The following is a 20,652-nucleotide window of genomic DNA, read 5'->3' as shown; positions in this document are numbered from 1 at the left end:
CATACCCTTATCAGATAGGGCTGCCGTTCTTTCTGGTGTGAATTGCTTATTGAACATCGCTGATGGTGGATCTCACTCTCTGATGTCAATTCATCCCAATGAATCTAACGCCCTATGTGGGAACTTTACATTAAGTATCTCCACTGGATCCAGCCCGGGGATCCTTCTTTGTTCTTTAATCTATTGAGCTGGAATATTGCTGGCCTCAAAGACAAGATCAAAGACCCAGCATGGTTGGAACTAGTTGGCTGCTATGATTTTGTGGTATTAAAGGAAACTTTGAAAACAAAGGTGGCTTATTCCCGTGGTTTTATATGATTTTCCTGTCCAGCCACGCCCTCTGGCATGGTAGATCTAAGAGGCGGGGGGACGGGCTCTCTGTGCGGGTTAGTAATAATATGAATGTGAACGTGTCAGCAGTGGAGTCTGGAAATACAGCTTTTATGGCCATATTGGTTAAGGATGTGTTAAACAGTTTCTCTTTATTTGGTGAATTTGTATAATTATTTTATAAATGTTACTTTCAGTCTTTTTAAACACGTTTGCTTTCCTAGCTGATCTAAAATCCAGGGGGCCAATAAACTGAAACAATCCGTGTATCTACTTTGCTGGGAATACAGTGCAATAATGGGGTCCAACAAAAAAGCTCAGGGATTGGATCCCCTGGACCTCCAGCTGAGGATGTTGGATCACAGAGGGGAGGAACTGTAAGAGTACCTAGCTGCCAATTATCTCATAAATGTAATGGAGTGGTTTTGTTAGTAGAAGATGATATTGCCCGCATTTAGGGGACATTGTTGATGACATCTTTTTAACGTGGGATTTGCTGCCCCAGTTAGATCAAGGAGGTACTCTAGTCATAGAATGGAGCAACCATAATGCCCTAAACCTGGAAGTCTTTTTTCCAGTGCATAAGGTGGTACCTTCCCAGACCTCAATCACTATCAGTCAACACACAAGTGACAGCCTAAGGTTGGTATGGCACCTGAAACATCTTTGGGGAAGGTAGGGCAATAAGGGCCCTTCTGAAATATAATTTGACGACTTTTCGGTTATGTTTGTCAGACGTGCGGGGGGATGTGGTGGCTAGTTATTTTAATTCTTTAAATCAGTCAGTCCTTGTTGCAACCTGTTAAGAACAGGCCGGAAGGGCACAGTGGTTTGACAATCATTCTCTAGCCAACACAGGCTCAGGAAAGTCTTATCTGAGAAACCGAGGACCTGATAGTGGTATGTGAGGCTCTCAGGGCATATTAATGCACCATTGGGATCTAAGCGCAGGACAAAGGAGCTGAGCTGCTCCAGAAAGACTGGGATAAGTTAGAGCTAGCTTCTCAGTCCAAAAACATTCTTTTTTTGGGAGCTGTTGAATAGGATTAAATCCAGAGATGCTCAATCTAATCCTCTCCTTTGTAGCAATGTCGCTGGACCTGAATGGGTCTCTAATTTTAGGAGTATTTTTCATCTTGATGATGATGGAAGCTCTATGGGGCGGCTAAGAGCCCGACTAATTGATGTACCGACTTTGTGTATAATTTTGGCAATAAGACAGAGCCCCAGTGGTAAAGCCCTGGACCCGGATGGAGTCTCTATCGACCTGATCAAGTTTTACATGGAGTTGTGGGGTCCTCTGTTAATGAACACCTTTAATAACTCTCTGGCTAGGCAGATCCCTGAATCCTGGTCCTTTCCCATTACTTTGCCAATTTTGAAGAAAGGGTATTGAAATTCACCTAAGTGTTACCGCCCCACCCCCTTAATTAAAGCACGGTCAAAATCATTGGGAAGGTGATTTTCAACCGGCTTCATTCCTGAGCGAATGACAATAACATATTATGCCCCTATCAATTCGGTGTCCATAAGGGCCTGGGTAAAGTTGAACAGTACTTAAATCAGAATGTGATAAGTGCCAAGCAAATATACCATTGCCAAGCGCTGTCTTCTGTACCTGGTATTTATGGACCTGTCCACTGCCTTTGACTGTGTCAACAGGACCAAACTCTGGCTAATGTTGCTGCATTTGGGGGTGGAAGTGGAACATTTTAACTTTTTATATTCCATTCATGAGAATCTGGCTTCCAGAGTCCGGTTTGGCAAAGCCGGGAAATTATGAGACTCATTCCTGCTTATTAGGGGTGCGCCAGGGGTGCATTCTGGCTCCACTGCTCTTTGAGGGCTGCATTAACATGTGTTCCACTTTGGTTACAGTTACCAGCACTATCCCTAAAACCAAGACTGCTCTTGATCCTGTATTGCTCTACGTAGACAATGCTGTTCTAATGGAACGGACTCCGGGGACACTTTATTTACTTGTGTAAGCTTTTGTTTCCATTATGAGTGAATTAAATCTGGTTACTAATTACAGCAAGTCACACTTAATGGCCTGTCGAACAGGAAAAAAATCCCAGGCTAAGATAATGGTGAACGAATATTCCCTGTGTGGGATAAATGATTTTAACTATTTAGGGGTTTCTTTTAGTAGTGTATGGACATGATATACACCGATCAGAAATGCACCCCTAAAGCTTAGAGCAGCCAGAGCTGTTTTAAATCTACCCTTTGGTGGATGGAAGGGGCACTATCTCCCCAATTCTTAATATCTATAATGCGCTGTGTGCCTCCACTGCTCTCTATGGGGCTGGGATCTGGAGGTTTGGAAATACTGACACCCTATAATCTGAAGAGAACCGTATCTGCAGGCGAAAAATGCACCTACTGCCCTCAAGTTTGAATTCTATTCTTTATACAATACTTAAACTCTTCTTTAACAGTTTCTTGGCCAAGCTGGCCCCTGTTTTACTGTGGACTAGTATTTGGTCCAACCGTGTGGCAAAAGTAAACAGAGACAATTATTATGGGATTGCTTGAATTTAGATAATGACTTGTCATCCCGGGGTTAGCCTGTGTATTTAAAATGTGACATGATGAATCTATCAACTCTGTTTGACTCACTCGACAAAAGTAGGAAATTAGAGAAGGAAAATACCAAATTGCTGTTTTTAGACTACTGTCATTCCCAGAGATTTATAAGTGAGATGAACCAAACAACTGTTAAAATGTATTTTGACGACCACAAATCTGAAAATGTTGTCTTGTATCTCACTTTATCGTTTTCACGGTGGGAAAGGTCTCTCCTTTACCGTTTTAGGGCTGGCACTGTGGTGCTGCTTTTGAGTTTCCCGGGGTGGGCACACAGGCTTCGCCCTCAGGAGCAGTCTGTCACTTAGACAATCATTCAGAATCCCTGATGCATTTTATGTTTTTCTTTACCTTTTTATAATTGTATTTTTAAGCTTTTTTAAAACCGCTTTTAAAGTTTCTAGGTTTTAGGAAGAGTATGGATGCTACGAATGTTCTACAGATTGTTTTATCTCCTTTTGTTAAATACTTACGAAGTGTGTCTAGGGGTCTGTGCCTTCTTAAAAGCTGCTGTAAGTTCGCGAAGATCTGTGGAGGCGTAACAGGATGCACTATCCCCTGTTAAACTGTGTATTGGCTGGTAGATTACATGCTTTTCTTCGCATATTGGCATGGGTTTCTTGCAGGGTGGCGATTGCTGCTATTCGACAAATTGATTTTTTAATTTTTATTATTCTTTTTTATCAGCCCTTTCTCTTATTGATTTATATTTTTTCATGTGTCTTTTCATTGCTATGTATATACCACATAAAGTAATCTTGACTGACTTACGATATACATAATAAAATCATTATTAATAATCCTAATTGTTTAATTAAATATAATTTTAAGAAATATGTTGCTACGACTCTTTTATTAATAATGTATTTTTCCTTTTAGTGTCTTTTCCTCATATGCCTGGTTCTGCTGCTCCATGGGCAAATCTTGTGGATCCTGGCAAGCAGTGGGATTACTATGGAAGAAGAGACAAAGAGAGAGACCGAGAGAGAGACCGTGATAGGGAACGAGAACGTGATCGCGATAGAGAACGAGAGCGCACAAGAGAAAGAGATCGAGAAAGAGAAAGGGAACGGGACCATAGCCCAAATGCAGGGGTGTATAACAGGTGAGTGAACAATTCATTGAAAACTTTGTTTCTTGTGCCATAACCTCCATAGACTACCAGGTGGGAGTTCATTGCTTTCCTACCGAGGAATATTAAGAGTGCTGTTTATCAGAACATAGAAAAAAAACAGCCTAGCTTCAAAATATGAGGTTTCTGTTCTTTTAGGTTCTTCGTAATGAGCAACAATATATTAAATAAGATCATCAGAAACCAGCATTTAAGGAAGGAAATCAAAAGATTGACTGAAGTAGGGACTGTATCATGCAGCAACTACTGCCCATTAATCAGTATCTAGTTCTTGCCCATGGGAACTGGACATTTCTCACTCTTCTATTGTTAAAGTACTTTTTCAAAAACTGCAGTAGAATTTTTCCTACCTTTTAAATTGTTACCCTTTCTTCTATACATCGTACACCTTATTTGAAAAATTGCAAGGGCTTTACAGTTTTTCTGTGCCCTTCTCTTATCTATTGAGCGCGTAAATCAGTCAGTTAATAAAATAAAAATATTTCTAAAGTGGAGACCAGTTTCTTTTAGCAGTCTAGATCTTCTCTGTATTCAAGTAGCATTTAGTCATCATTTGAAGGGACCGTCTTACTGGTAAATTAATGCACATTCTTCCACCTCGATATTCTAGGTATTGTCACAAGATAACGGTCCTACATTCCAGTCAAACTCTTATTCTTCGTGGAAAACGGGAAGAAATATTTATTAGGACTGCAAATTATTTATTACCCATTTCTGCATTCTTTGTAAACCACAAACTGATATATTTGAACTATCAGTATTGTCACTTAGGCATTCTAGACCCCAATATTCCTAGGACCCTGGAATTATGTTAAATAACAGACTTCCAGGTGTATTTATCGTGTTTTCCCCTGGGAAACCACTTTGATCCTTATACTAAAAAAAAATTCACCTAGTTCACTGGAATTGTTTGTCTTTCTTTTTTTTGCAAAGTAGGTGATATTGTCCTGGTTCCACATTTAATTCAGACTCACTGGATCATGATAATATGATCCATTTTACCTCAGTTTGACAAATACTGCTCTCTTGATTCCCATCCCTTATATATCACTTGATAGGTGCAAGTGTCCTAAACATTTTGAATCTTTAGATTTGAATTTGTTTGGTATTGAAAACTTGAGGAGTTGTGATTTGTTCATGAACATTTAGTCATTGAGTATCTTGAAAGTTAAGGTTATGTGCAACAGCAGTACATAGCACATAAAAAGGAGTTAAGGAGAAATTTACAGATGAGGTAACCCATTGTCTGGCCGGAATAGCAAGAATTTCTTGCTTGAAATGAGAGAAGTAAATGGAGCAATAAGCCATTTAAAAGAAAGCTAAGGCTGAGGGAACTAGTTCCAAATGATGATGAATTGGTGCACTTCCACTCCAATATTAACCTTTGTGTGATATTGCTGCATAGCAGAATGAGATTCAAAACAAAGATGGAGCGGAGCATCCACAAAGAGAGTCAATAAATCTTCAAGTGTGTTGTTAAAACAATCCTTCTTTTATTTCATTCCACTTTTAAAATATATATAGTCCAGCAACCAAAACATTACAGCCAAGGTGTTTCATTCAGTGTACATTGAACTTCATCAGGGCTTTAATGATCCTTATTCTGTATTGATAATCATTCCTTAAATTGATATTAGTATTATATATCCAATCACATGCAGCTTTCCATTCATTAATTGTCCATAGTATTTTGCGCCAACTCGTAAAGGCTTCACAATTAGAGTAATGTGAACTTATATTTTTGCTGCTGGGGTTCTGATTCAGGTAATGGTTTACTAAGTATACTTCGCTGAAACCTTGTTGCTGTTAACTATTGTATCCACATCTTTCACAAAATGTTTACAGAGCAACTCCTGTTGATTTTACACATGGAGTCCTTATTCAGGCATATTATTCTGCCTTTGTTACATCAGTAGCACAAGGTTATCCTGCTTTTCAGAATATTTGAGCTACTACTCATGCGCTGATCATGATGTCTGCTCATCATGTCATCCTTCCTTTACCTGAAGGCATTTCCTATAGAGGGTGCTCCTGAAGTATATGCTTCCTTTGAATTAATCTTTGGTCATGACTTTCCTGTAGATGGTTTTGGCTCCAAAGGAAGGAAATCCTTCTTCAGGTATTTGTAAAGGTCAATTTAAATGGCCTTTGCTGGAAATGATTGTGCCCTCAGTCATCGTTATATGCTGTGAAAGTAATGTCTGACACCGAAAGCAGAAGTGAGAACTTAATCAATTCTGAAAAACACCAAGGGCCATCAGTGCATTCTTAAAGGTCCTCGATAAACCTCACAAGGGGTTGCTCAGTACTCTCCCAAGAAAAATTAACTTTGGTTCAGAATTGCTGGAGATGGTTGTGGACTTGTATGGGATTTTGTTTGTTGATCATGTCCTAAACATATCATTGTTGACACCCTAGATTCTCAGTCTGATTATACCTCTAAACATCCCCCTTTGAATGTTTCTTTTAGGCACAAACACCTTTAAGGGATATTGAATTACAGCACGTTTTTATCTCCTGATGTTCGTACTATTTGGGTCCTTCAATTTTCTCCTAGATGACTGCTTCAACCAAAAAAAGAATTTTTAAGCAGCCACATAGAAGGAATGTTGATCTCTGAGAAATATGATCACTCAGGGCCAGATGTACTAGGAATCGTGTGAGTAAAGGTGGTCGCAAATTGCACACAGACTACTACCGCATCCATTCTGGTTTTGTGAACCAACCTATGTGTTAATAGATCGGTTCTCAAAAGAGAGAGTCATAGTGGGTCATAATTCAACCCAACTCATGAATATTAATGAGGTAGGTTACACATTACAACCAAGTACGATTCGCCATCACAGAGATGGTAGCATGTTGCGGTCAGCAGACCACCATTTTTGTTATTGCTTTTAAATAAAGCTGTCTTTTTATTTTTTAAAGGCTGCCCGTCTAATGCAGAGGAGTTCCTTATGGACCCCTTCCAGTTTGTGAATACCTTATTACCACCTTTCAGTAGCTGGTAAAACAAATAAATTTTTTGCAACCAGATTTCGGTTGCGGAACCTTAATACATCCCAGTGCGATATCCTGCTTGGTATTTGGTATATTGATGCCCTAAACACACTCCTTTCAAATACCAATTCTCTATGTAGCGACAAAAACCCAAGTTGCAAATCGGTAACATAATTTGGGTTTCTTAGATGCCAAAAGGCCTTTTTGTGTTTGCAAATGGCCCGATTCTGCAAATCGGACCTTTTGCTTCATACTTTTAGCCCCCAGATACATCCAGAGGCCTTGTTCCTCATCTTTTATAGCTGTGTAATACTGAACAGAGGGAGCAGTCTATATCAGAAGGATTTTTGCACAGAGTAAAAATGGAGAATATTGATCTTGAAATCATATGCAGCACATGCATTGCTTTGGAATCCTTTATATTTACCTGTTTGACAGTTGACACGATGCAAAGTAAAGGATGCAAAGATGTCACACCATAATAAAAAAATATTTTTCTATGAAACCATTCCTCAATGTTTGCATCAATGGCCTAGCTGTTAGGTGGAAGGGACTAGGAAAGCAGAAAGACAGAAAAATACATCATATACAATCTACCTAAGAGACAACTGTAGAATCTCTCAACACTGCCTACTAGGTTGCCAAAGAGCTCCCATCTTGCATCAAATATCACAATATTTTACACAAACAAGATTTGAAGTAGACCAGATCCTATACTGTACATGAAAACTGAGCCATTTGGTTCTCATGGGCAGTAAATCTCTGCACTGTTTTCCCGAACGTCAACCTAATTCTCCACACTTCTAATGAAGTATCTCAAAAGCAGCTCAATAATTGATGTTCTCATTGAAGGATCCGTACAGAATTTGTTGATGTAGCGCAGCAGAGTACTTTCACTATTTATGAGTTCTGTGTCTTCTGCGTAGTTGGCTGATTAATCGTTTTGGCCCCTCCTGCACCCCTCACTGTGGCATATTAAAAAAAGAAAAAGAAAAGCTTGGGGCAGACAGAGGTTATTAAAGGCAGTGTCTGGCTGTGGCTTCTAGACCCTCTCCCACAAATGTCTGGGTACCCCTGCTATGGAACTCTTGAGGTTCCGTGAATTCTGAACCCTGGGTTCCATTTTGTGTATGGCAGCCATTTTGTGGTTGCCCTCACATAGGCCGATGACTGCGGCCGAACGACTCTTTAGTACACGTACACTTTAGCTGACTTCTGAATGACCTGAGTGAACTGACCCCGTTGCCAGAAGCGGACCTTGTTAGGCCAGTTCCTTGTCCAGTAGCTGATCAAGATTGAGGATCAAAGCACAGGACATTGTAGAGTTTGGTATGCACACACACACCCCTTATCCTGCTTCTTATCTGTTTTCTGTTCCTTCTTTTATGGTCTGTTTATGATATGGGTTGTGGTCCTTTTAGTATGGGTTTGTCCGGCTTGTGTAAGAAGGAATGTTAGGCATTTTGCATGCTTGCAAAAGCAAGGACTGCCCCTTACTTTTATGCTGAGTTTTGTAACCCTGAGCATATATAAGGCCTCTGTTCTCTGTACTCCTCAGACTACCTCATTCAGATGCTACGGCTTCTGTGTGACGTGGCCTCACTTATTAAATTTAATAAAGATGTCTTTTCATATTTCAGCTTCTGTGCCAAGTTCTTTTTTCTATTAGTAAGTATTCCCTGAGAATGAAGATTACATTTCTTCACTCTAAATTCAGGCTCGTTACCTGGGGGCACGGCATACTGGGGTGCAGGTCTCTTTGTTTGGCCAACTTTGCACACCAGCTAGAAATGTAGTGGATCAGCTTCTTCCTACGAGGGGTCACAATGATGCCTTGTGTTCCCTTACACAGCTGACTTAATTCCTGTGCAACTGAACGGAAAGTACTGTGGCCCTGTAGAAGCTATGGTTTGCAAAAGATTTTGTTCTCATAGCTCCCTGGTGTTACTGCTGGAGCTGCTGATTCTTAGCTGCTCGTGCCTCTCATTCCAGAAATGGTCCATATGCATGAGTTTTACCAGTAGCATAGTCTTTGCGCCACATGAAGAGCATGTTACTTCAGTAAGACTGCAGAAGCAGAGTGGGGATCACATAGTATTGTCCTGAAGAAGTATTATTTTAGTGTTCTGCTTCAACCACTGTGTTAGCTGCTTTACTTGAAGTGGGCGCTTATTCGTTCACAGAAAGAGACTTTTGCATGCTTGGGTTGTGCCTGACTTCAGGAATTATTTGTGGGCTAACGAGTTAACCCTCAAAAGGAATCACAAAGCATTGGTGAAGTTGTTCAGTCTCAATAAAACAATGCAGGGAATACTTGCAGTAGCAAAAAAGGCAATACATAAATCTGATAGACTTCTAGCCGCAGATTATTTACCGTAGAATATTTGCCAGGCGTCAGACTGGATCCAGAACTTTTTCGTGAGCAGTAGCCCATGCTCACTGGTAGGTGGCGTTCGGCTTGGCGTAGGTGGCGTTCGGCTTGGCGTGGCATTGTTTGTGCCAGAAGGGACTTTCATAGTACCTATATGGGTGCCACCCAGGTGTGCTGACATCACCTGTTTTCTGTATGCTCCAGCCAGTGCAGTCTGGAAAGAGCCACCCCTTAGTCACCTTTGACTAGCCTTTTTTAACATTGTGTTGAAGTCTTTTTGGGGGTTTACCTCCTATTGTGGCAGGAATGTCTTTGAGGAAGGCTGGCTTCAAGAGCTACAGCTCCTGTCACTAACAGATGTCGGTGACTCGCTTCTTGTATGCCTTTGGTGCCTCGAGCGGGACCATGATTCAAAGGCCTGCCCCGACTGCCGTGCCATGCACCCAGAGTCCTTGAGAGAGCAGTCCCTCAAGCTGATGGCTGTTCGACGTGCGAAACCGCAACGTTCGCAGCCTCAGTTGAGAGGAAGATCCCGGGAGCAGTCACGGAGCCTGAGGTCGTCATTACATTCAAAGTTGTCAAGCCATGCGGGTAAGTCCAAGTCCCACAAGAATACCTCTTCCGTCGGTCAATGAGATGAGGGAGCGTCACCTCTAGCGGCCTGCCTCCATGGTTGAGCCAGCATCTGGTTGGGTCCGCGCCTCCCCGAGTTTTTGGAAGCCGGGGCGACCCCCGCCCAAGTGCGTGAATTTTTGAGGTAATGCACCTCAACTTTGGGTGGCCCATTCCCCCTGGTGCGCCTTCCGACTCTGCAGGTTTGGGAGGGACTCCAACTATTTTCACACTGGCGGCCCTTTCCCCTGCGACAGTTAAGACCCAGGGATTAAAGGATTGATCGGATCAGTGCTAGCCGTGGCACTTTGACCATCCCCAGCACCAATCCAGAGGCCGATGCTCCTGGTGCCCTCCAGCAGCGCTATTACCAATCTCATTCAGAACTCTAACTAGGAGCCAGAGGAGGCATGCCTTCTGGGCCGGAGCCTGAGCCCTATTCTTACAGGCTAGAACTCAGGGGAGGATTGGGAGGGGTTGCTGAACCCTGAAGAATACCAGCCTTATAAGCAACAGTTTTACTGTGCTGAGGACCTGGATGAAGCCAGGGGCCTGGGTGCTTTCTCCTTCTACCGTGACTACAGAGGAGGAGCTTCTTTTGCAATGGTGATGGAAAGGGCAGCTGATGTCCTGCTTGCCCTCTGGCATTAAATTTCCCTCAACACAATAAGTCGGGTCGAAACAGCGACATTTCTCCCCAAGTGGGCCTGTACCTTATGCCACCTATGTCCCTTCCAGCATACAGATGAAACCTCTCTGTTTAATAGTTTCTGAGAACAATAATATAACGGATTAACATAGGACAAGTCCCAACGAACTGGTGTTGATGCTATTTTTTAAAAACCCCGTCACTTTTGAATCATTGTATTTGGTTGTCACTGTGTAAAATCCCTCTTCATCTTCCTTTTTCCACACAAGAGCACCACTCTTTTCACTTTTTTCCCTGGAGCAACTTTGTCCACTATCACTGCATTTTATGATAAAGCGTACATTCTCTGAATATGTTTCTGTGACTAAAACAGACAGTTGCTTAAAAAATCGGTGGGTTTGAGTACAGTGTTATCTGTTTGAAGGTGCACATCTAAAAGTGTTTTCATGTATTTGGTACACTGGGCTGACTTTATGCAAGCCTAGATTATTACAAATCGAAAATAATTTTTGGGACCTATGAGCATGCTGAATTAGTCCAGGACCAACTGTTTTTCTGTACTATGATACCCAAGTCCACGGACAGTGATTGGGTTACCCCATTAGTTTATAATGCCCTCTGTGGCAGTCAAGTCTAATATCTTGCTGGAAGTGCTGAAGCCGGTAGTATCCCCTACGGAACCGCTTCTGCCTTGCAATAAGGCACTTAGTGACATCCTGCTTGGTTTGTGGTTTACGCCCAGCACAGGAGCTCCATTGAACAGGTCCATTGCCTGCCACCATTACCTGCGGTTCACGTGGGCCCCAAGCATTTTCAGTGCGCTTTGCGCCCTTTTGGCCTCACCAGTGCCCCTTGGGTGTTCACCAAGTTGATGGTGGTGGTTGTAACTCATCTGTGGAGATTTTGGGTGCCAGTATTCCCTTATCTTGACGACTGGCTGTTGAAAGCAGACTCACCCCAGGCTATCATCTCCCACCTCTAGACTACAGCGGACTTCCTGCACTCGCTGGCATTCACTATCAACGTGCTGAAGTCGCACCTGACTTCCTCTGATGCTCTCTTTCATCGGAGTTGTTCCAGACACGGTGCAGTTTTGGGCTGATCGCCCCTAACAGCGAGTCCAGGATATTCAGGCCATGATACCAATGTTCCAGCCTCTATCCTGGATTTTGATAAGATTAACTCAGTGGCTGCTGGACCTCATTGCCTCCTGCTGGTGACACATGCCTGCTGCGATTTGTGGGCTCTGTAGTGGGTCCTGAAGTTCCAGTGGGTGCAGCATCAGGGTAATCTCTCTGACATGGTTCAGATCTCGGAGGGAACTGCAAAAATCCTGCAGTGGTAGCTTACGAACCGTGATTGGGTTAGCGGCAGAACTCTCTCCAGTCCTACAACCATATCGAACAGTAGTGACAAATGCGCAACTCCTGGGATGAGGTGGCCATCTGGGAGAGGTGGAGATCAGAGGACTCTGGTCACTAACAGAATACAGACTCCACATCAACCTGTTGCAGCTCTGAGCGAACTGATTGGCATTGAAAGCCATTGAAAGGTTTGTGCAAGTATTCACGGGCAACACCACACCATTCGGAAATGTAAGAAACGTGGCGGGTGGGGTAGTGGACCCTTTGTCAAGTGTCCTGTGTCTCTGGACATGGGGGGAGCCGCAGGGCATAACCCTGGTGATTCAACACCTGGTGGGTTCTCTGAACTCAGGGCGGACAAACTCAGCCGAAGGTGCCTCTCGGATCACGAATTGCGTCTCCATCCAGAGGTGGTGCAAGGTCTCATTCAGCAGTGGGGAGAGCCTTGGTTAGATCCGTTCACCATCTCTTAGAACGTGCAATGTCAGCAGTTTTAAATGCTGGAGACGCTTTTAATCCTGACTGGAGCTTAGGCCTCCTATGCACCTTTCTGCCTGTACCACTTCTGCCAAGAGTTCTCAAGAAGATCAAAAACGCAGTGCCCTTCTCATCCTTGTGGTCCTGGACTGGGCACAGAAAATTTGGCTGTCGCAGTAGCACGGGAGAGTCCTCCACATGAACCTGTCATCGCTTTGCCTTTTGGCGTGGATATTGAGCAGCGTCAGTTGACAGCTTTCGACCTTCCTCTTGAAGTCTGTGATGTTATCTTGTTATCTTGACAGCCAGGCGTCCCTCCAATAAGACGGTATTCACCTGCGTTGGGTTAAATTTGTGGCATTGTGTGCTGAAAGACACATCGATCTCCTTTCTGCTCCTGTTTGTCAGGTTCTCCTTTTCATTCTCTCTCCTGCCCAGCAGGTCTCTGCTTTGGGAACTCTGAAGGGCTATCCTTCTACTAACTCAGCTTTTCTGCAGTTGACTGACCAGTTTTCCCTATTCAAATTCCGTACTGTAAATAGGTTTCTGGAAGGTTTACAACATTTATTTCCACCTTCCCCCCCTTTATTATGCCCCAGTGGGACCGCAATCTCATTCTAGCTTTCCTTAATTGCGCTTCCTTTGAGCACATGCATAATTGTCCACTCAGGCGCCTTACCATCTAGATGGCCTTTCTCATAGCTATAGCATCTTCTTAGAGGGTCGGAGACTTTCTGGCTTTGTCATCCATGCCTACTTATTAGAACATGTACCCAATCAAGCTGGTGCTTCGTGCGAGAGCTTCCTTTCTCCTGAAAGTGGTCACTCCCTTTCAAGTAGGCCAATCCATCACTCTGCCTTCTTTTTATGCTCCGCCTCGTTCCTCCAAGGAGGAGGAACGACTTTACCGTCTGGACCCAAAATGAGCATTGTCGATCTACCTTGACTGCACACAAGAGTTCTGGGTGGACAGCCAACTCTTCGTGGGGTATGTCACAAACGAAGAAAGGACGGGCCCTATGGAAGACGAACTCAAGGTGGATCATACTCTGTTTCAAAATCTGCTATGCATTGGCTATGAATCAACCCCCTGACGGCGTGCGTGCTCATTCGACCAAAACCAAGGCTGCTACCACTGTGGTAGCACATGGCGTTCCGATCCTGGATCTACCAGATAAGGCGTTACCGGAGGTAAGTAACTTGTTCTTCAAAGGCACTTCAGAACATACAGATACAAGCAGTGGAATGATATCGGAGAACTCAAGCAACACTTACCAGAGCAGTTTAGGAAGACCGGAAAGGCTGTCATCTGAGAGGTAAAGACGATCGCCAAAACGTGGCTACATTTCTGTCTGGATGCCACAGACCCGGCTAGGAGGCAGCTATGCCAGGGCCCCACACTAAGGAGACATACCTTGCTCAGGATCTCAGGCTTCAAATGGGCGTCCAAGCAATAGTGATTAATATGCCCTTTACAGGGGGAGTCTGTTTGGACTAGCAGTTGACGAATCCTGATGAATAGATCAAAATTAAAATGGCCATGGAAGTTAGCAGCTCCTTTAAACATCATAAAGCATGTACACTGCATAGAATTGGAAGAGGTACCACCAATTATCTAACCAAAATAGAAAGGCTGCGCTCACTGGAGAAGTGTGGCTCACTGGTTAGAAGCGGCAGACCCTGAAGCAGAGGTCTGGCCCGGGACCAGGGTTCAATTCCCGACGCGGCAGGGTCTTGGGCTCAATGTCCATGGACTCGATAATTCTCGCCTCGGTGCCTACTCTAATCATGGGTCCCACTCTGCACCTCTGGGCAATAGCTTGCGTAATCTCCACAACGGCCCCAACAGCGCTGGAATGCCTGGCTTCACCTTGGGGGTGCCCTGGAGGGGGCATCTCACAGGGAAATCCAGGATGGGTTCCACAGCGGTATACAGGGCCAGGATGCCCCGAGATGGGGCGGCAGTGCGCTTTCCAAGTATACACACACACACACACACACACACACACACATCAGACTATTGCAAAAGGAAGTGCAGGATCTCCTAAAGAAGGGGGCAATAGAAAGGCTACGATCATGGGATTTATTCCATTTACTTCCTAATCCGAGAAGAGTATCTGAATAAAACTCCTAAATAGGTTTGTAAAGATATAAAAATTCAAGATAATAGCAATACTAGATAGGATCCCACTGCTATGAACAGGAGATTACATGGCGCCTATAGATTTGAAAGACACCTTCCTTCCTACTCCAAACAAGAGCCTCAGGAAAAAATCTCTGCTATGTGGTATAAACATAGTGAGATAGTCAGCCAGAGAGTCTTAAGTCTTATTGTGGTAGCAGCGCATTTGCAGTGGCCGGGTATGCGTGTGTACTCATACCTGGATGACTGGCACGGGGCACCCAAGACAGGGCCTTACAAAGATATATTTTTTTTACTAATTAAGATAAGTGAAAACATGCCACTGTTCTCTCTGAAACTAGGTCAGAAAGTCCGAGTTGGTGTGCTGAATCCAATATGTTGGTCTTATTGCCTTGTCCTCAGACTCCTGTCTGCCTGTTAGCTTGGTGACGTATATTCTCCCCTGTGTCCAGTTGTGCGATTCTGTACGTATGCTTGTAGTCAGAAACTTGACGTAATACCACGCACTGCAATCTGACTCTTATTCATTTATGTGAATGTCTCTGTTGACAGAAGAGCTATTCTTATTTGTGTTGGTTGCAGCCAGGGGGCAGCATTGGGCCTCGTCCCCAAACTCATCAAATGTGCACGTTTAACTCCGCTTATTGCGCCGAGAGTTTCTAGTGGGGCAGAGCCGTCGTCGTTCGGTGAACCACGTGACTGCACCGGTTTTTGCTTGCTTTATGGTGGCACACGTGTTTATGATTAGCCTGATGTGGAGCTATAGGGGTCTTTTATAATTGTTTCATGTTGCTTATTGCGAGTGGTGCACGAAAGATCCCGTTTTTCTTAGGTCTAAGAGGGCTAACAAGAGGAAATATTCTTGGTTCAAACACGTGAAATTAATAAAGCACACAGTAAATGATTTTAAAAAAGCGAGTCATTTTTACTTCTCAATCCGTGATCACGTGATCCTATGATGGTGATGTGGTTCTGTGGTGGTGAATGTTTTGTGTTACAGAATTAGAGCCAACGTCTACGAGTGAGCCCGTGTTTCCAACATCTGTGTGTCAGGCAACTTGATTGACTGCCAAGAAAAAAGGCTGGTCATTCAGGGGTGCTGGAAATGAACCTTAATGCTTTCCAGGCCACCAAAAGCCTCTGTGCGCCTGCCAGGTATCAGAGGGGGAGGAAGAAGGCCTCGTTCTATTCCCCCCTCTTTTTATGTGACTAAAATGTCCGCCATCTGCAGCCAAGCTGCTGCCACATGGCCGCGTAAAGAAAGTAGAACGGCCCTGAGGTAATAAAAGCTGGTTTTTGAAAATGAGAAATGATGGGCTGGGGGAGAAGTGACTGGTTTAAAGTTACCATTCACGCAGAGACGCAAACACTTTTATACAGAACATTGAAAATAAAACCACCTATGGGAGAATAATAGAAACCGCCAAAGAAACTAGCAGTTTTCCTGACATGCCGCCTTTCCTAAAGTTTTAGTTTGAAGGCTCTCTACCTTATTTTTAATACGATGGTTAACTTTATCAGCACAGTAAAACGGTTGATCTTGGGCTCTTGTTTGTGTTTAAAATTGGAATGCTGCCCCAGGCGGGGGTGGGGCAGAAGAGGGAGGCCAATGTATTGCATCTTACTTCTTGCTCTTTCTCCAGAGAGGAAGTCCATGTTTATATTATCAGCTAGAACGTTTCTTTCTCCCTTTTCTACTTGAGTGGAATGTTTTTGTTGTATTAAAACCAGACCTTTTCTTCAACGGAAAAAGGCTATATGCAGAGTTCTAAAATCACCACTGATTTGTTGGTTCCACTTCCGTTTGATGTATGTGGTATGTGGTGATGTATGTTTGAGGTGTGTGGGTTTGTGGCTCCGACTTTAGACCGTAAGATGGATTGTTCGTTTGAAATTGGGGAAACCATTCTAACTCCTTTGAAACCACTAAGCAGAATATGTTTAGTAGATCTGATGAGAATTCAGCAGAAATTTATCATTGCGGGTCTCGAAATTAGGTCTGTGTGTGTTATTTTAATGTATCAGTAATTTGCTCCAGGTAAGGGAAAATTTCGGTTATACAGGAAATCCAAACGGCACCAATGGAGACTGTGTCAAAGAATTATAAAGAAATCCAGGAGTGGTGGTGGGCGGGTGTGGGGACGGGGGAAGATGGGCATTAGGTAGACGGGGTAAAAGACATGGACATTGAGTACGTCACTCGTTCTAGGTAAAGGTTTGGAAATTGCCGAGAGCATTCAGCATTTCTAGATTTTGAGCCAAAAATTCTGACTTTGTCCTTGACACATTCAAAACCGTTTACTTGTCATTTTCGTGTATCAATTTCAAGTTTTTGGGGGGGGAGAGAGGGGGGCATATTCGTCGCTTGCATTATTTTTGATTCCTATTATTTTGCCTTTTTGTAACTTTATTTTACCTGTAACGTTTTTATGCAATTATAATTACGTTTTAATTCTTTATCCTTGTGTTGCCCCCTTACCTGTTGCACTCCCTACACTTGTGAACCTTTTCATGCCTTACCCAACCTTTGTTCTTGTAATCTTCTTCCTTTTTTCCCCTTCCCTTTGTTTACTTGTTATTCTGTACATCCTGGTTTCTTCCCTTTACAGTCACATTACTCCCTGCTAGTGGTCTTTCTGCTTTTCACAAGACAATGAAAAGGATCCTATATCTTTCCCTTGTGCACCTCGCTCTATACACGGAAACAGCACTGTGTTGCACACCTTGACCAAAGAAAAGAACATACTAGTCAAAGGCACTGTGCAGTACTTGTCTTCCGGCAAATCTTTTGATTCCATGGCTATATGAAATGAGAGCATCTGAATCTGTTGTTCCAATAGTAATACCTGGTGTGGGTTCAGTAGTTGTGGCATCTGCCCCTTAACTCATACTAGAATTTCAAAAAAGAGGCTCCTCCAGAAATTATCTTTTAATATCTCATCCACCAGTCAACTCCAGGATCTTCTCACAACCGCCAACACAAGAACGCCACAGGCATTCTACATTCCACATCTATCATGAGATACCCACGTTCCACTACTAACTTCCACCTTATATCAGATAACACATATCTCCCTTCTTTAACATTAAATCCATACAATGAAGGAATGTTCACTTTACCCTAAAAGAATATATAAACATACCTAGATTACATGACCTTAAAATTATTCCCTCCATTGCAATCACACAAAATCCTTGAGCTGAGCTGGTGCTTTCTTTGCCTCGTAGAGCACCTCATTCCAGCCCTTCCCTATTTTTCAACAGCAGATTTTTCTCATTTTCTCTTATTTTCAGCAAGGGGCCTTCAATTTTCTTCCCACCCCTTTGAAAAAATAGACTGTTGACCATCTCTCAGAACCATCACCCTATTCAAATTCCAAGTGTGTCCATCACTTACTTTTACCGTATTATTAAATGTCTTGATCACCCTCATTGGTAGTCCAAAATGTCTTCCTTGTTTCATGCCTAGTGGTAAACTTATCCTGACCCAATCACCCTCTGCCACCATCGTCCTCTTCTCTGCCTGTCTCTCGTCGTAGTGCTCTTTCCTTTGCAGCAATTGACTCTTCTGCCTCTCAAACCATTCATCATTCCCCTTCAACACCCTCTCACCAAACCGACTAATCCACTGAGGATACACCAACCAGAGATTAGGGTTGACTTCCCCTGAATGATTCAAATGGCACTCTTCCTGGAACCGAATGTGGGGTAAGGTGATATTTCCCCACCCTTGCTTGAATCATTTCTGTCCAATCTGTTACCTCCCGTTTTGCTATCTGGATGGCTTCCTTGAGAACACAATAGAACCTTTCTACAACACCATTGGATTCAGGGTGTTAAAGAGCGTACCTCTTATGATTAATTCCCTTCTGTGACAGAAACTCCTCCATCTCATGCTAAACTAATTGCACCCAGTTATCCCTTAATAATAAATCGGTTATGCCATCCCTAGCAAAAACCTCACTCAAACATGTTGCTACATTTTTAGTCTCTATACCCGAAGTAACCCTTCTTTACCACCACCTAGAGTAAAGATCAACCATCACCAGTACATAATACTGCCCAAACTTATTAGATACAGGACCCAGTATATCAAGTGCCACGCGTCCCACGGACCCTCTGGTTGTTTCATCATCGCCATGGGTCGACTACTCGTCACACACCCCTTATTACTATTCCTACACTCGTAACCGTCCCTGATCTCTCTCTCTCCCCACCTTTGTGTCGAATCTGAACAAAAAATGTAGCCATAACCGCTCCTTGGTATTGCTAAAACCTTGATGAGCCAGAACTATCAACTTCGTTCTGAATCCTCCAGGCAGAATACTTTTAGTTCCTCGCTACAATAGTCCATGATGCCTTGATACTTAGTTTCTTACCTTCCAAAACCTAAAACATTCCGGTGCCATTTTTTTTCTTAGGCTCCAACCCTGCGCTATCTGTTCTGAAACCTATTTCAACACTTCATCATTACCCATATATTCCTTCTACTCTTGTTCGGATGTGACCCCTTCTATTACCTCACACACTTTATAGTCATCCAGATCCGACTGATCTTCTTCTGTCAATCCATCATCATCATCCTGATGATCTTTTACCTGTACCAACCGGGACAACTAGTCTGCCACCCGTTTTTCCACTCTTGGAATGTACCTCACTCTAAATTCAGAATCCTGCAATAATCCGACTTAAAACCACATTAAGTCCTTTTTAAAAAAAAAATCCTTAAGAGGCTTATGATCTGATAACACCTCAAATTGAGAGTCCCACAAAAATGTCCACAATTTTCTGACTGCCCATAAAAAACAAAGTGCCTCCCACTCAATCACCGAATATTGGTACTGTGAACCCTTGAGACTTCTTGAAAATAAACATTACTATATTTTCCTTACTATCTTTTTCTTGTTTTAACACTGCCCCAAGCCCTTCAGACTTGCATCTGTTATAATTTTTGCCTTGTCAAGCACGTTAACACTTTCCAATGAGGGTGCCTTGGCTAGAGCCTCCCTCAAATTACAGTACTCTTTTCCACATAACTCTGACCACAAGAATTTTCCCCTCCTTTTATACAACCCCCTCATGTTATGGGCTCTGCCTGAAAAGTGTGAATTGAACTTATGATGATATTCTAAGAACCTCAGTAAACCTTCTTATTTTCTGGGATAGGAAGAATTTTAATGGTGTTTACCAATTCCTTATTTGGTTTCACCCCAGCTCCCGACAATCTAAGTCCCAAATACACAATCTAATCACACCCAAACCTACATTTGCTCTCCTTCAGGCTCAAACTACTCACCTTAAAACATTTCACTACCTTCTGCAACCTACTGTCATGATCTTCCCTTGAAGCACTGAACACCAGCACACCGTTCTGATACATTTTGATGCCATCGACCCCCTCCAAACACACTTCATCACTCTGGAAAGCAGAGGCAGCGGATATCAAGCCAAACGCCATCCGATTAAACATGTACACACCAAAGGGCGTTTTAAAAGGCAGTGAGAGATTTGGAACCCTCCTCCAACTCTATTTGATGATATGCACTGTGCAGGTCTAGAGTGGAAAACACACACACCTTTCAGTTGAGTCCTAATTTCGATGATGTTTGGCAAACGGTACCGCCCCACGACAACTGCATTATTCAGCCCCTTAGGTCCACACAAAACCTAATCTCTCCTGAGAGTTGTTTGCCAAAACTACAGGCGAAATCCATTCTGTTGCTTCTACCTTCTGGATAATGCATTCCCTCATAAGTCTGTGATTTTCCTACTTCATGGCTTGTTTCATAGATGGAGGAACTCCTCTCACCTTGCTCACAACCGGTTTTGAATTATCATTTAACTCAATCTTAAGCACAAACCCAGTGAGACAACCCAAGGGATAGTTAAAAACGTCTGGGTTTTTCTCTGCCAATGCATGTGATTGTGCCCTATCTCCCACACCCTGTACATGCCCAACCTGACATCTTGCAGCACTTTGTGGCACCT

The 20,652-nt window shown here is 43.2% G+C and overlaps 1 protein-coding gene across 2 annotated transcripts in view; it reads left to right on the top strand.

Annotated features, from left to right (window-relative positions):
- The window catches only part of FIP1L1 (factor interacting with PAPOLA and CPSF1), a 576,361-nt gene that overhangs the window by 504,323 nt on the left and 51,386 nt on the right, over positions 1-20,652 (top strand). For both annotated transcript variants that reach the window (XM_078678195.1, XM_078678194.1), the window contains exon 14: positions 3,799-4,024. In XM_078678195.1, coding sequence (XP_078534321.1) covers positions 3,799-4,024 — 226 coding nt within the window. The remainder of the gene's footprint in view (positions 1-3,798; positions 4,025-20,652) is intronic.

Source organism: Lissotriton helveticus, chromosome 2_2 (genome assembly GCF_964261635.1).
Source record: "Lissotriton helveticus chromosome 2_2, aLisHel1.1, whole genome shotgun sequence".
Classification (NCBI taxonomy): Eukaryota; Metazoa; Chordata; class Amphibia; order Caudata; family Salamandridae; genus Lissotriton; species Lissotriton helveticus.
Note: the sequence above shows the minus strand (reverse complement) of the source record. Positions and strands in the feature narration are given on the sequence as shown.